Below are 14190 nucleotides of genomic sequence, written 5' to 3'. Positions count from 1 at the left end.
TTTATAATTATAAACAATTTAATAAATAACAATTAAATCTATAAAACAAATTCAATTCAATGATAAATGGATCCTCTCGCACATATAATGTTCAAAAGAACACTATCTCTCTAAATATTTGACAACGTTGTTCATATTATGCTAGAATACTCTTTGATCTACCCCTAAATAAAAGAGGTTATCTTCAAAGATAATAAGTATTGGATTTCTTTAGTTTTGGTAGTTTGGCACATAACTTTGACACATTTATGAAATGGCACTCATGAATAACAAATTAAAACATTTGTTGAATCAAGTTGAAGACTTGTCTTGTTTTTCCGGAAGTGTAGAAAGTATAACCAGAGCCTCGTTAATAGATTCGGTGAATCAAGACTCGTCTTGTTTTTCCGGAAGAGTAGAAAGTATTACCAGAGCCTCGTTATAAGATGGTGGAGGTGTTGTACTACTACCATCTCGGTACTGATTATACATGTCCATAACTGATAAATGCATTCCCGGAAGTTTCTTGATTCTGTCCCGGAATTGTCTGTAACAACTATCGGCTTCAGATACCGATTCGGAATCCATCGATAAATTGTTCGAAGACGGTAGTGTATGAATACAGATCTGATTTGGTCGATGTTCATTCGATAAAGGTTCTTCATGTGATATTTGAGTCTCACTTTGAATTAAGTGTTCTGTACTAACAACGGTCGAATCATGACCGAAGAGTAAATTGTAACTAGGTGGGGCATCAAATAAAGCCTGGTTGACGATGCTATCTCTCGAACGACTTCTCGCTACAATCGGAAGTCGATTGGCGGGCTTTTTCCGACAGTGTCTATGACAAACGTTTATGATAAGTGCGACAATAATCGGAAATAGAAATGTTAGACCCGCAGCTAATGCTATCATCGAACTGTTATCTTCTTTTATGATGTCTTTACCTGGAAACAAAGATGAATATGAATTGGTGTGTTTAAATATATCTATATCTAAATAATAGTACACAAGACACAACATAGAAAACTAAAGACTAAGCAACACGAACCCCACCAAAACATGGGGGTGATCTCCGGTGCTTACATCTATCTTTAAAGAGAGTTTTCAAAATAAACGACTATATATGAACAAATAATTTTATTCTTGAACACCCGTGCTGTAACTTTATTTCTCATCGTCTGTATTTAATATTTTTCCTGTCTGGGACATGTTTCCAATTCTACATGTCATTCTTGCCAAATGAACCTTAGTCACATCACAAGGCAATCAATCAAATTCGATATTTGTTATTAATATCGAATGAAACTAAAAGCTTCACACTGTTATTTGAGGCAAAAGTAAGGAGATGTGTATAGCCTATGAGACAAGGAGATGTGTATAGCGTATGAGACAAGGAGATGTGTATAGCCTATGAGACAAGGAGATGTGTATAGCCTATGAGACAAGGAGATGTGTATAGCGTATGAGACAAAGAGATGTGTATAGCCTATGAGACAAGGAGATGTGTATAGCCTATGAGACAAGGAGATGTGTATAGCCTATGAGACAACTCATAATAATAATCCACCAGAGTCCAACTAACTTGGGTTAAAACAACTATACGCCACCTAATAAACTCCAACAATAAGAAAACCTTTACCGTATGATATGCTAGTTTTACATTAATAGTGTCACGACACATTTTTGTAGCAGTTTTTGAAACACGTTTACAACTGTGATATTTGCCAAGGATCAACAATACATACAAACAAAATAAGACGTGTATATGCAACTGTATCATGTTTTGTTAAATATGTATAATAGAAAATGTCGGTAACTCAGTTTTTAAGAATAAACTGTGAACTTAATAATGTTTCTTCCACAAAACTTGTCATGTATGTTACAAGTACCATTAATGTACATGCACGTTTATGTTGTGAATCCGGTGTTTACATTCACTATGTTGGACAAGCAAGAACTTTTCGACGGGAGACCATTCATCACTCGCCTCAAGACATTGTAATGATTAACTAAATTAATGTTTACATTATATCAATTATAGTTTATATTTAGATAAACAACCGAATTGATAGTCTCCTGACTTAAAATAGGCACCTTAAAGATTATCGGACAGCGACCGACTTAATGAGATAGACACACCCAGAATCTGGGGTGCTAAGCATATTTGCATACACATGTTTCATTCCGCCTTATATTTAGTGTGAATTTTATTCAGTGGTCATCGTAAATTGCAGTCCGCCATTATTCGTGTTTGTTTATAGTGCAAAAACAAACATGTGTTCTAGCTTAATTTTGGTCGTTGTTTTTTTCTTCTTCTTATAATTATGTAATGCAAGGATTATTTATATCTTACTATGTTGAAGACCGTATAGTGCGCTGTGGTTGCTAATATCCTGGTCTTTTGGTTTCTGATGGATGGTTATCTCATTAGCAATATCATATCACATTTCCTAGGTTATATGAATTACTCAAAATTAACGGTATCACATCCAGAAAATGTGTGTAGAACGTTATTACTTCATGTGCTTCATGCGCCATATATTTAACGTACTGGACAGAGCCTTAATCTCATAAATAATGAAATGGTTAATATACCTATTGGTAATGCACAGTAGAACCGGATCTGGTAATCCCTACACGTAGCTTCCATTGGTTGATCTTCGTTCCTGCATTCTAATCCTGTTTTTGTACAGGCGTCGAACAGTGTGTCAGGTGCTAGATGCGCATCACGTTCTGTAAATTCCAACCATTTATCAAAAATATGTGTCCTGCATTCACTTTGATATATGAAATATTGTTCATCACAAATTGATGGTCCTTCCTGTAAACAGAAATGCTTGAATATAAATAAGACGTTTACAGTTTGGCGGCCTTTATAATATATTGCTGGCCATATTGCTATGAAGTATAAAAAAAATCAATGTTTCATAGATATAAGAAGATTTGGAAAGAGTGACAATGAGACAACTCTCCATCTAAGTCACAATTCGTAAAAGTAAACCAAATAGGTCAAAGTACGGTCTTTAACACGGAGCCTTGGCTCACACCGAACAGCAACTATAAACGGCCCCAAAAAAAAAGGACTAGTGTAAAACCTTTGAAACGGGAAAAACAACGTTCTAATCTATATAATAAACAAGACGAGAAACATTTATGAACCACATAAACAAACGACAACCACTAAACATAAGGTTCCTGATTTAGGACATGTGCAAACTAATGCAGCGGGTATAAAACGTTTAAATAGGTACCAAACTTCACCCTTACCTGAAATAGTATAAAATCACAACATAGAAAGACACAAACTTTTTTTTGTCGAACGTTTCTTTAGAAAATAACATTGCAGATATATATGTAAAAAGTCTTGTAGGTAAAATAGGTACCGACTCAACATACTTTGTACATTCATCAAAGTCTGAGTGTTACATTTTACCAGTTTAATAAAAGTAACTTACATTTTCTATAGCGGATACTGTCTCTACGTCACCGACACCAACTCTGGGTGAGTCTACGTCATACCACTGGGTCCAATATCCTACAGTTAAAGAAATGATCAGGATTAGATTATTTAATGAGGTCCGAATTAGTGTGTTATGAAGTTCATATTTCCTTCAGCATAACGTTATCAAAGAAACAATCAATCATGGTTCTTATTATTATTATTATTTACACTACAATAAACAATACATATATTATTAAAATTGAGAATGGAAATGGGGAATGTGTCAAAGAGACAACAACCCGACCATAGAGCAGACAACAGCCGAAGGCCACCAATGGGTCTTCAATGCAGCGAGAAACTCCCGCATCCGGAGGAGCATGGACATAGTGTATTAATTGAGGAGCCAGCAACCGTTCCATCAGAAAATAAACCTAACACCATGATGTTGGTATAAAAGACAACAAAACAAAGATTCGAACAAAACAATAAAAAATAAATCTTATCAAAAAGGGTTTTCTGTGACTGAGAGCAAGTTATTCCTTTGTCAATCTCAACATAACATAAAGTGAGGCTGTTAAAGAATTGAGAACCAAAAATTCTAGAGACTATTGAAAAATTCTTAACCAGGGAAAGTGTAAAAAAACAACCGGATATCCCAATAGAGATATTATTTGATTTCTCTAAGGATCTAAATGCTTCTCCGACGGATGATAATGGAGCTGATTTACCACCTCTCGATGAAGACCAGGTAAATCAACTTAATTATGATTTGAATTTGTATATAGAAAAAGGAAAATTTTGAAATGTATTCAAAATTTGAAAAACGATAAGTCTGGTGGTGAAGATGCTGTTATAAATGAACACATAAAAGCAATTTCAAACCAGCTTATCTATATTTATGAAAAAATGTTCAATTTGATATTTGATACCAGATTTATACCAGAGAGTTGGTTAGTTGGTAATATTATACCACAATATCTAACAATAAAGGAGACCGAAATAATCCTAAATATTTTCGGCCAATTACCATTGTCAGTTGTTTGGGTAAACTGTTTACGACTGTTCTAACCGCGCGTTTGAACAAATATTCTGACGATTTCCTAATTTTACATGAAACCCAATGTGGCTTTAGGCAAGGCTATAGCACTACGGATAATTTATTTATATTACATGCTTTGTTTGAACTTCTGAAGAAAAGAAAGAAAAAAATTTAGTGTGCATTTATAGACTTTGAAAGGCTTTTGATAAAATTTGGAGGGATGGGCTTTGGCATTAACTACTGTTAAACAATGTAAATGGGAAAATGTTAAATATGATTCAAAGTATGTACAAAAATATTAAATTAAATATTATGTTTAATAACAGCAAGTCTGATTATTTTCCGTATAATAATGGGGTAAGGCAAGGAGAAAATATGTCCCTTTTTTGTTTGCAGTTTTTTTTAAATGACTTGAAAATATTTTTACAAACAAAATACTGTTAGGGCCTTTTCACAGTTACAGAAGAAATAGAACATGAACTTGATGTATTTCTCAATATCATTTTATTATTATATGCAGATGATACTGTTTTGATGTCTGAAACACCACAAGATCTTTAAATACAGTTAGATTTTTTTAATGAATACTGTAACTACTGGAAATTAAAAGTAAATGTATCCAAAACCAAAATATTATGTTTTTCATATGGAAGATTACCGGACAATTTACACTTTGTTTTAGATGATCAAGAAATAGAAATCGTTCAAGAGTTTAGTTATTTGGGTATCATATTGACAAAAACGGGAAATTATAAAAAGGTGATTAAATCACAAGTTGAAAAAGGGACAAAATCGATGTATAAGATACTTAAAAGGGGGAAATTTCATAGCCTATCAGTTTCTTGTCAGTTAAATCTTTTTGATAGAGTAGTAAAATCTGTTCTTTTATATGGATCAGAAATATGGGGATTCAGCAACTGTGATATTATCGAAAAGGTTCATCTCAAATTTTTTAAGTTGCTCCTAAATCTGAAATCTTCAACTCCCAACTGTATGATATACGGTGAGTTAGGACGTTTTCCACTTGCTTTTGATGTAAAATTAAGGATGATATCCTACTGGTCTAAATTAATTATGGGAAAGCAGTCGAAGTATTCTTGTATTATTTATAAGCTACTGTACCACTTGTATTGTACTAAACACATAGATTTTTAAAAAAAAAATGGTTTAAAAGTATGTGTTAAAAATATATTCGATGAATGTGGATTTTCTTATATCTGGAACACACAGCTCTTTTTAAATGATGTATGGTTGAAATATAATATGAAAGTAAGATTGTGTGATCAATTCAAACAAACATGGAACAAGACTATTCAAAACTGTTCCAAAGCCTTGAATTATCGTATTTCTAAGAATTTATTGTGTTTTGAAGAATATTTTAATATTTTAGACGAAAAAGATTTTTTGACATTATAATTATGTAAATTTAGGATATGTAACCATAAACTTCCAGTCGAAATTGGAAGATGGTACAATATAGAAAGGAAAAAAAGAAAGTGTAATGTATATAAGCTAGATATTGGAGATGAATGTCATTACATTATTAATTGTTCACATTTTAGAGAAGAGAGAAATAAATTTATCAATCGAAATTTTAGTATAAGGCCAAATATTATATTATTTACTGAAATAATGTTGTCTACAAATAGGACAGATCTCATAAACTTATGCAAGTTTATACGAATTATAAACAAGCGAGTGTGTCCTCCTGAATAAGTTCTTTGTGTCTTTGTCGTTGTTGTATATGTTGTATATTCATGTTTATGTAGTTAATATATTGTATTATACATGCATTTCTTCTCTGTACCTATGTATTTGGTGATGAGAATAAAGAGATATATATATGCTATAAGACTGTATTTTTAATCAGTTTCTTCACTATTATATTGTCGACTGAACTGTCGGCTAGATTTCATAGAAGTGTTATATACAATCAGGAAGAGATTGCATGTTTCAAACCTGCTATGCCACTTTTATTATATTTGTAATAGAACAGTCAAGTAAACACGTTTGTACATTTAATAATATATATATCCTTGTTATAAAATATTTAGTACTTAATATATATATTATTGAAATCACTACAAACATAGTTATACTGAACAAACCATCAAATGGAATCACCGGGAAGACATCCCAAGTAAAACAAAGGTTAAATTATCTTATATTCTGATTAGAAGCTTGTCATGAGAAATATCGCTTTGAACCTTGTATTAAGTAAGTGTAAAACATACGAATTAAGTAAAAGTAAATATATTATCCCTTTTAATCTTGAATTAAGTAGGTCTTAGAGTCCATTGAGATTGATATTTCATTTTAACCGGTCGTTATAAAATGCATGTCTACGAAGTTGAAATATTGGCAGAAAATTATGGAAATACAAGTATATTTTACAGGAATCAATCAAAGAATATCTTTGGTGAATTCAGCTAAGAATATTATATAGGAATTAAAGCAGCCTATATTTAGAAGTGTTTATTCCTATAAAATATCAATTCAATCTTTAGTTACCCTCGGTCAAGGTGACAACTAGGTCTTTCAGTACGTACCGGGTAACAAGGAAGCTTTCGAGGACATAATTATATATACTTGAAATATGTTAACGTGACGTTTTACTGTTCAAACATTTTATATATTGTACTGTTAGATCTAAACATCTTAGAAATGTTATAATGTTTAACTTTTAACATAGCTTCTTCGATGAATTAAATGAATGAAGCACGAAGAACATGTAAAATATCACGTTCGTGTCTCAGACATTAAGATTAAACAGACTTTCAATCACTTAAAACAAAAAACAAACAACTAATAGATCATGTATTATTTCTAACCTAATAGATCATGTATTATTTCTAACCTATTTATTTGAATAATGACATACATGCAATATGTGATATTACAAACCATTAAAATGATTAAAAGTTACATTTTGCTTTATTTGAACAAAAAAAATATTTTAAGATGAAAATGAGATTTTTTTACGCACGAACTCGTGTATCATAGACATGATCGCTGGACATTACACACAATTTGTTCCTTTTCATGTTTCTACAGCTTCAACACGAATTCCGTTTAGGAAAAGTTATACCATTTGCAGTTTACCAAATGGTTTGAGGAGTTGTTTACATTATAAAGAAGAAACGGCGTGCAGTACAATGTCACGATGTCACCAAAGCTTTTAAATTTGACTCTGCAGATCTTTTATTGTTGTTTTAAATTGTATACGAAGTATATATGTGTCAAGAATCATTTTTGTTCTGCCACAATCATTGAAGCTTAAAGGAACATGAAGGGCTCAGGCTTTTAATTGTAACAAAAATCATATTCTTGAATTCAACATTTATCTGTTATCAATTTTAGCTAGTATTTAAAATAATGCCTAGTATATGTATGTCCATGAGAGTTCCTCTATACTTTGTGGTCAAAATATTTCAAAATCTAATCAAAGAAAATAGGAATTCCTATTGCGACATTTTCCACCTTTATATACAAGTAACTGGAAAAACGTAACACGAAAGTACAGGTGCTTGACGTCACATTTAAAGTGTCAAATGATAAAAGTATTGACTAACCATATAAATACACCTTACCAATCATACACAATTTAAACAGGCTATTTTTAGTACCCAAAAGTTATAATTAATAAAAAAAAAAAAAATATATTCTCTCAAAACTTCCTAAAGTTGAAAAAAAGGTTGTTGTTGTTGATAGCTAAACGTCCAGTTGCAATTATTTCATATATGTTCAGGATAATAAAAAAAATTGAGTTGAAAAAATGGTACTGGAAAAGCACTATGACGTGATGAAATGATAAGACCTAGAAAGTAACCCACAAGACACGGATCATTCTGTGTCGTTATCTACTTTCAATAAGTCAGATTTAATGTAAAAAAAATCCCAATATCAGTATATTAAGGTCGTATCTATACTGACATACCTTAAAAACACAGCACTACTACTAGATTTATTTTCAATTTCAAATATGCAGTACTTGTAAAGTACATATATAATTAAATCAATGTGAATCGCACATGCAATTAATCTCACCTCAAATGAGTTTATACGTGAAAATCAGTTGAAATCAGTGCATGCGTGTTTCAAGTAAATCTCATGTGAAACTAACGTGAATTTCACGTGAAAATCACATAATTGTTATATCACGTGAAATTCACACGTGAAACTCACGTGAATTTTAAAATAAAGTTATTCAAATAACATCAATATTCCAATGTCTTGGGTAAGTCAGGTATACAATTTTCTAATCAGAAAGACATATTGCAAGTATGACTAGTAACACCATGACGATTTATCATGACATAGACAAATCGACAAGATTGTTGTTGCGTTTTTAAAGTCCGTCAGTATTATTAGAACAGCAGCTGATCATTCCCGTTAATACCGGACTACTCTAGATATTATGTAAGAAAATTGTCTTTTCAAGGATGATTTGAGAAAGATCGCTTAATGCATTGCGGGTAGAAGTGTTACATGCAATATATCTATACCTTATATAGTAATATACTCAGAATTGGGTCAATATAAATGCTTACAAATTAATGAAAAATATTTTCAACATGTCCGTTGTGTAAACAATAAAGATAAATATAAAAAAAACATTTTTCAAATTATGCATTACGATGTGAATTTTTACATCATAGACTTTATTTGGGGAATATTTCCCCCTTTTTCAATGATTTCCGAGACCATATAATTAGATGTATCTTATAACATGGGTTTTAGGGGGTAGTACATGCTGTGGGGGATTTTAGGGGGGTAGTACATGCTGTGGGGGATTTTTTTCAACAGAGAGCATACAGAAATTTACAAATTTGTCCCTCAAGACAGAATACAGACTTTTATTAACCAACTAAATACATTATTGTCCCTCAAGACAGAATACAGACTTTTATTAACCAACTAAGTACATTATTGTCCCTCAAGACAGAATACAGACTTTTATTAACCAACTAAGTACATTATTGTCCCTCAAGACAGAATACAGACTTTTATTAACCAACTAAGTACATTATTGTCCCTCAAGACAGAATACAGACTTTTATTAACCAACTAAATACATTATTGTCCCTCAAGACAGAATACAGACTTTTATTAACCAACTAAGTACATTATTGTCCCTCAAGACAGAATACAGACTTTTATTAACCAACTAAGTACATTATTGTCCCTCAAGACAGAATACAGACTTTTATTAACCAACTAAGTACATTATTGTCCCTCAAGACAGAATACAGACTTTTATTAACCAACTAAGTACATTATTGTCCCTCAAGACAGAATACAGACTTCTATTAACCAACTAAGTACATTATTGTCCCTCAAGACAGAATACAGACTTTTATTAACCAACTAAGTACATTATTGTCCCTCAAGACAGAATACAGACTTTTATTAACCAACTAAGTACATTATTGTCCCTCAAGACAGAATACAGACTTTTATTAACCAACTAAGTACATTATTGTCCCTCAAGACAGAATACAGACTTTTATTAACCAACTAAATACATTATTGTCCCTCAAGACAGAATACAGACTTTTATTAACCAACTAAGTACATTATTGTCCCTCAAGACAGAATACAGACTTTTATTAACCAACTAAGTACATTATTGTCCCTCAAGACAGAATACAGACTTTTATTAACCAACTAAGTACATTATTGTCCCTCAAGACAGAATACAGACTTTTATTAACCAACTAAGTACATTATTGTCCCTCAAGACAGAATACAGACTTCTATTAACCAACTAAGTACATTATTGTCCCTCAAGACAGAATACAGACTTTTATTAACCAACTAAGTACATTATTGTCCCTCAAGACAGAATACAGACTTTTATTAACCAACTAAGTACATTATTGTCCCTCAAGACAGAATACAGACTTTTATTAACCAACTAAGTACATTATTGTCCCTCAAGACAGAATACAGACTTCTATTAACCAACTAAGTACATTATTGCCCTCAAGACAGAATACAGACTTTTATTAACCAACTAAGTACATTATTGCCAAAAATGACTGTTTATTAAAAATTACATATTTTCTGTAATGGCCCTGTTTTTCTGTAATGGCCCTATTTTTTTCTGTAATGGCCCTGTTTTTCTGTAATGGCCGTGTATTAATGCCCAGTTTGTCTGTATTAAGCCCAGTTAGGGTTTTTAATAAAGTTAATAAAATTAAGTTGTAAAGAGTATAATACCTTTTTGTATTTTATTTGATTTAGTAACCAGCAACCAACATTAAAAAAACATATAAAGGGATCACTGTTCATCCTGTTTTTCAACACAACTTCTTTCAACTTAATATCTCGGATATTTGGTATATTTAAAGCTTTATCATGAGTGTGAAGTACAAATTATTTTTTCAAACTAAACTGTCATTAAAAGAGAGTACATCAAGTTGGCAGCAACACATACACTTTTGTTCAGTTGGTTAATAAATGTATTAAGAAATGGGTGTTTTTATAATGGCCCTGTTATATGTCCTCGGTCAGTAATTAAGGCATCGGATGTCTGTAATGGCCCGGGCCATTACAGACTTCCTCGACCACTATTACAGGCCTTGGACATATAACAGGGCCATTATAAAAACACCCATGCATTAATACTTTAGTAATCTATGATAATTTATTGTAATGAAGCCAAATAGATTATTGATCATTCTTAGTCTTATTTGACCACAGAGTGCCAGTCATTTGAGGTGGTATCATATTAATATGCATGTACTTCTTTAAAAGTGCAAGTCAACACGTCAATTTTAGTAATGAGTGATAAATTCCCCTATCGGTCATAACTTGTGATTGACAAGTAACAATTGTCGTCACCACTGATATGATGTTTTGTTGTGATCATTCTTGTCTTTCTATCTAATGTAAACATAGGAAATGTTATTGTTAGAAAACCTTTTTTTAACCACAAAAACAAAACAGATTTCAAGTGTTTCTGTGTACCATGTTCTGGTTGTGTTTGGTTTTTTTGGTGATTTTTTTTCATTTTTCACTGTTTATCTTATTTATTTAATTTATTTAATTTATTTAACTTATTTAATTTATTTTATTTATATTATTTATTTTATTTATTTTTACTTATTTTAATTTTTTTTTTTTTGGGGGGGGGTGTCTATGGCTATGAGTTTTTGTCCTTTGATTACTTTAAATTTCCATGCATCTTTAGTATTGTCTCAGTTTGTAGTAAATTTACTTACTATATTTCATTTATATCCTATAAATCTTAAAATCGAGAGATATTTATTTTATTTTTCAAACGGACAATTCGAATGTATGTTTAATATGTAGTTTTGTTGATATATATTTGAATAATAGTATAATTAAATGAATAATCTGTCCTCTGATGTATATGATGAATAAGAAAATCTTTTCTTTACATTTTCAAAATACTTATAAAGCTGATCATACCCCCTTTTCGGTATGACACTTCAACTAACAAGCTGTTTAAAATGGTAATTAATAATAGTGTAACATGAATGGGTCCTTACTTTGTTTACTATCGACATGAACATCATCAATATTAACGGTTATCTCATTTATATAAATACCGGTTGTATAATCAATTCTGTTATTGTCCTCAATTTATTTAGTCTATCACTATGATAAGTCGTCAAATAACTAATGTTATGAATATTTATTCAAAGATAATCTAATAATGTGTATGGGTTACAGATTTTAATTAAATTGTCCAAAAAGTATCTATATGGTTTTGATTAAAATATTTAAAGCTTTGTTTAATGAACAAAGAAATGACAAAGCATAGAAAAATACTAATACCAGTAATTGTAGAAAAAGATACACAATAATAAATCTTACCAGTTACGGTTGTATTTCCTTGTACTAGAATGGAACATATACTAATTGATACCACTAAATTATAGACAATATATTTCTTTCCATCCATGTTCTTTTTTTTATTGAATATGAAATCTCTTTTTGTCTTTTTCAGATATCAGGTATTTCCCTTTTGACCACGTGGTTTGGATATTACGTTACTCATTCATTTCATCATTACAATAAAGGATTTCTATTATTAGACATATTTACCTGTATGACATCATGGGTCAGCTCAGGTAAACACGTAGGGGTTATTAAACAACCGAACTTATAAGTTTAAATAAACATTAGGAAACTGCACCTTGGCTCTGTTGACTGGATATTACCTGTTCATTCAAATAAACTTTTCATCTTGTTTTTTTTTTATTATATGAAAAATATCATATTATCGCGGTTTAGTTTATACTTGAATATTTAATACATATTACTTCTCCTTTGAAATCGATCCGGACGTTTTAATCCAGTTTTCCAGTTCCGACTAGTTAGAAAATTTTCACACCTCATCATTCTTGATTTTGCATTAATAAGTGGTTTCTACCACTTGTTGGGTATATTTCTTATTAATTTCCTCTTTTGTGGTTTTTTATCAAATAATTCCCTCACATAGAAGCAAATAAATCTTTGATCGAAAGTGAAAGCGTCCTACCCAAGGTCTTACAGACGGACGGTGTCGAGTATTAACATCCTAGACCTAGACCTGCTTTCTCGAAAAGGATGAACAGAGCATGATTATAATTTTTTGCTGTTTTCACTGAAATGTTTTATACTTAGATTTGTTATTCTTCCAATGCTACATTGCACTATAGACATTTACTCCTATAGCTCTTACTACTTCAACATTTGCGTTACAATAAAAAAAAAAAAAGTGTGACAGTGTTGATAATTCTTATGTTTACTTTTCTTGTAATGCTGACATCCTTTTCTGAGTGGCATGCTTCATCAGTAGACCAGGATCTACTAACAATTACAAAGAACCTGCTTTTACCCCAAGATATGTTTAAAAACCGTGTTACATTATATGCTGATTTATTTTCAAACGTTTTTGTTGTATTCCCTATAATTGTCTTTTCGATCCTTTGTTTTCATTTCTAGTCTTCCTTTTTGGTCATATGCATGTTACAGATCTTGGATATTCACAAGGATGCGAAGTTTATTCGAGAAGATTGGAGCGTCACTGATGAGTCTTAGTGAAGACGAAACGCGCGTCTGGTGTAATAAATCATAATCCTGGTACCTTTGATAACTATAAACAATAACCCACATCCACTGATATCTAGAATAAATAGTTATCAAGGGTACTCGACTTATAATTTAATGCGCCAGACGCACGTTTCGTCTACATAAGACTCATCCGTGACGCTCAGATCAAAATAGTTAGAAAGGAAAACAAGAACACAGTACTGTCCCTTTGGTATCTTTCGTCCCTCTTTTAAGAGCATTGATGCCCCAATATTCCAAAAAGTTGTGCCAAATACGACTAAGGTTAGATATGCCTGGGTATAAGAAAATCCTTAGTATTTCTAATAATTCATACTTTTGCAAACAGTTAATATATAAAAATCACCATATAAATGATAATTGTGTCAATACCGAAATGCTGACTACTCGGCTGGTGATACCATCAGCGACGAAACGTCCACCACCAGTGGCATCGATCCAGTTGTGAAAATAGTTTTCAAAGTTACCAAGCTTAATATGATTTAATACCCCAGACGCGCGTTTTGTCTACATAAGAAACATCAGTGACGTTCAGATCAAAATAGTTAAAAACCCGAACAAGTTCCAAGTTGAAGAGCATTGATGACGGTAAAATTCAAAAAACGTTGTGCCAAATACGGCTAATGTTGTGCTTGCCTAGGAT

General features: G+C 31.6%; 1 protein-coding gene across 1 annotated transcript; it reads right to left on the bottom strand.

The window, feature by feature from the left end:
- On the bottom strand, positions 1-12548 carry LOC139518107 (uncharacterized). Its single transcript, XM_071309772.1, has 4 exons — positions 12309-12548; positions 3438-3517; positions 2578-2803; positions 1-926 (listed from the first exon to the last, which is right to left on the bottom strand). Exons 1-4 carry the CDS (start codon positions 12394-12396, stop codon positions 367-369), a joined length of 954 nt encoding a protein of 317 aa, XP_071165873.1. The 5' UTR covers positions 12397-12548; the 3' UTR covers positions 1-366.
- Positions 12549-14190: the final 1642 nt, after the last annotated feature.

This window comes from Mytilus edulis, chromosome 3, assembly GCF_963676685.1.
Source record: "Mytilus edulis chromosome 3, xbMytEdul2.2, whole genome shotgun sequence".
In the NCBI taxonomy this organism is placed as follows: Eukaryota; Metazoa; Mollusca; class Bivalvia; order Mytilida; family Mytilidae; genus Mytilus; species Mytilus edulis.
The sequence above is the reverse complement of the archived record's forward strand: the minus strand, read 5'-3'. Positions and strand labels throughout refer to the sequence as shown.

Coding starts and splice junctions, on each gene's coding strand:
- LOC139518107 (XM_071309772.1), bottom strand. CDS start 12,396: ATGGATGGAAAGAAATATATTGTCTATAATTTAGTGGTATCAATTAGT. Junction 3,518..12,308: donor AGGAAATACAACCGTAACTG/GTAAGATTTATT, acceptor CTTTAACTGTAG/GATATTGGACCCAGTGGTAT. Junction 2,804..3,437: donor CAGTATCCGCTATAGAAAAT/GTAAGTTACTTT, acceptor TTCTGTTTACAG/GAAGGACCATCAATTTGTGA.